Source organism: Microtus oregoni, unplaced genomic scaffold (assembly GCF_018167655.1).
Source record: "Microtus oregoni isolate MIOR12 unplaced genomic scaffold, Mior012 000031F_ref0000149, whole genome shotgun sequence".
Lineage (NCBI taxonomy): Eukaryota > Metazoa > Chordata > Mammalia > Rodentia > Cricetidae > Microtus > Microtus oregoni.
Window position 1 is genome coordinate 11,946,667 of NW_024543090.1, and position 1,502 is coordinate 11,948,168.

General features: G+C 39.3%; 1 protein-coding gene across 1 annotated transcript; it reads left to right on the top strand.

Moving 5' to 3' along the window:
- The first annotated feature begins 563 nt into the window (after positions 1-563).
- Positions 564-1,502, top strand: LOC121465841 (olfactory receptor 4F15-like). Its single transcript, XM_041679249.1, has one exon. It carries the CDS (start codon positions 564-566, stop codon positions 1,500-1,502), a length of 939 nt encoding a protein of 312 aa, XP_041535183.1.

Here is a 1,502-nt window from a genome sequence, read left to right on the forward strand (position 1 = left end):
GTAGACCTATCTGTTAACACACATATAACCCTTCATCTGAATCAGAATATAACCAGTTTCTTATTTGTTGCTGAGGTTTTGGTTAAGTCATGCTCCTGGGTATTTCTAAGTAATTTTCTCCTTATAAATAAGTCTCACTCACTCATCTAGCATCACTGATTCTTTATATCTCAAAACAGACACCTTCCAGAGTGGTATGTGCTACACCTGTAAGCTAATGTATCACTCAGCCCCTGATTCATGTTCACACTACTTCTCACGGTAGCACACATACACTATTATAGATTTCATGTTTCACTTTACATCTAGACAGAACACCAGGTGAAGACAGAATCTGTGTTCATTGCATTTGGCTGGCACAAGGCACTTGTATATTTAGTTCTCTGTGTTATCTGCCAGGTTATTGAACACTTGTCAAATGAATGAGCTAATTCATTTTTAAAGGTTTTACTATGTGAAGAAGATTTTTCATGGGACTCAGCACTTGCTTCTTTTAAAATTATAATATATTCATTTGAAATTTTTATTTTTTCTGTTTATTTCAGCAAATATAACGAAGGTTAATGAATGAAACATATTACACAGAGGTGGCTGAATTTGTGTTTCTGGGACTTTCAACATCTAGACCAATACAGCATTTCCTTCTTGCCTTCTCTATGGTGTTTTATATAGGCATTGTGCTGGGAAACACCCTTGTTGTGCTTACAGTGACCTTTGACCCACATTTACATTTCCCTATGTACTTTCTTTTGGGCAACCTCTCATTTATTGATTTATGTCTTTCCACCTTAACTGTACCAAAAATGATTTCTGACCTCTCCTCTGGGCACAATACAATCTCATTTCAGGGTTGTGTCTTCCAGATATTTGTCCTTCATGTCCTGGGGGGATCTGAGATGGTCCTGCTGATAGCCATGGCCTGGGACAGATATGTGGCCATATGCAAGCCCCTCCACTACCTGACCATCATGAGCCCACAGAAATGCCTTTTGCTTCTTTCTGGTGCTTGGGTTATTGGTTTCCTGCATTCAGTGGCCCAATTAGCTTTTGTTGCTCATTTGAGTTTCTGTGGTCCTAATAAGATAGATAGTTTTTACTGTGACCTTCCTAGGTTTATCAAACTGGCCTGCAAGAACACCAACAGAATGGAGTTCATGGTTGCTGCCAACAGTGGCATCATTTCTATTGGCACCTTCTTCTTACTGATTGTTTCCTATATTGTTATCCTGTTCACTGTATGGAAACATTCATCAGGGGATTTATCCAAGGCCTTCTCTACACTTTCTGCTCACATTTCTGTAGTAGTTTTGTTCTTTGGACCATGCATCTTTGTGTACATGTGGCCTTTTCCTACTGTCCCAGTGGATAAGTTTCTTGCTATTCTGGACTTCATGATTACACCCATCCTGAATCCTGCCATTTACACACTGAGGAACAAAGACATGAAGGTGGCAATGAAGAGACTGAGCGATCAGTTCCTGCATTTTAGGAAAATGTCCTAA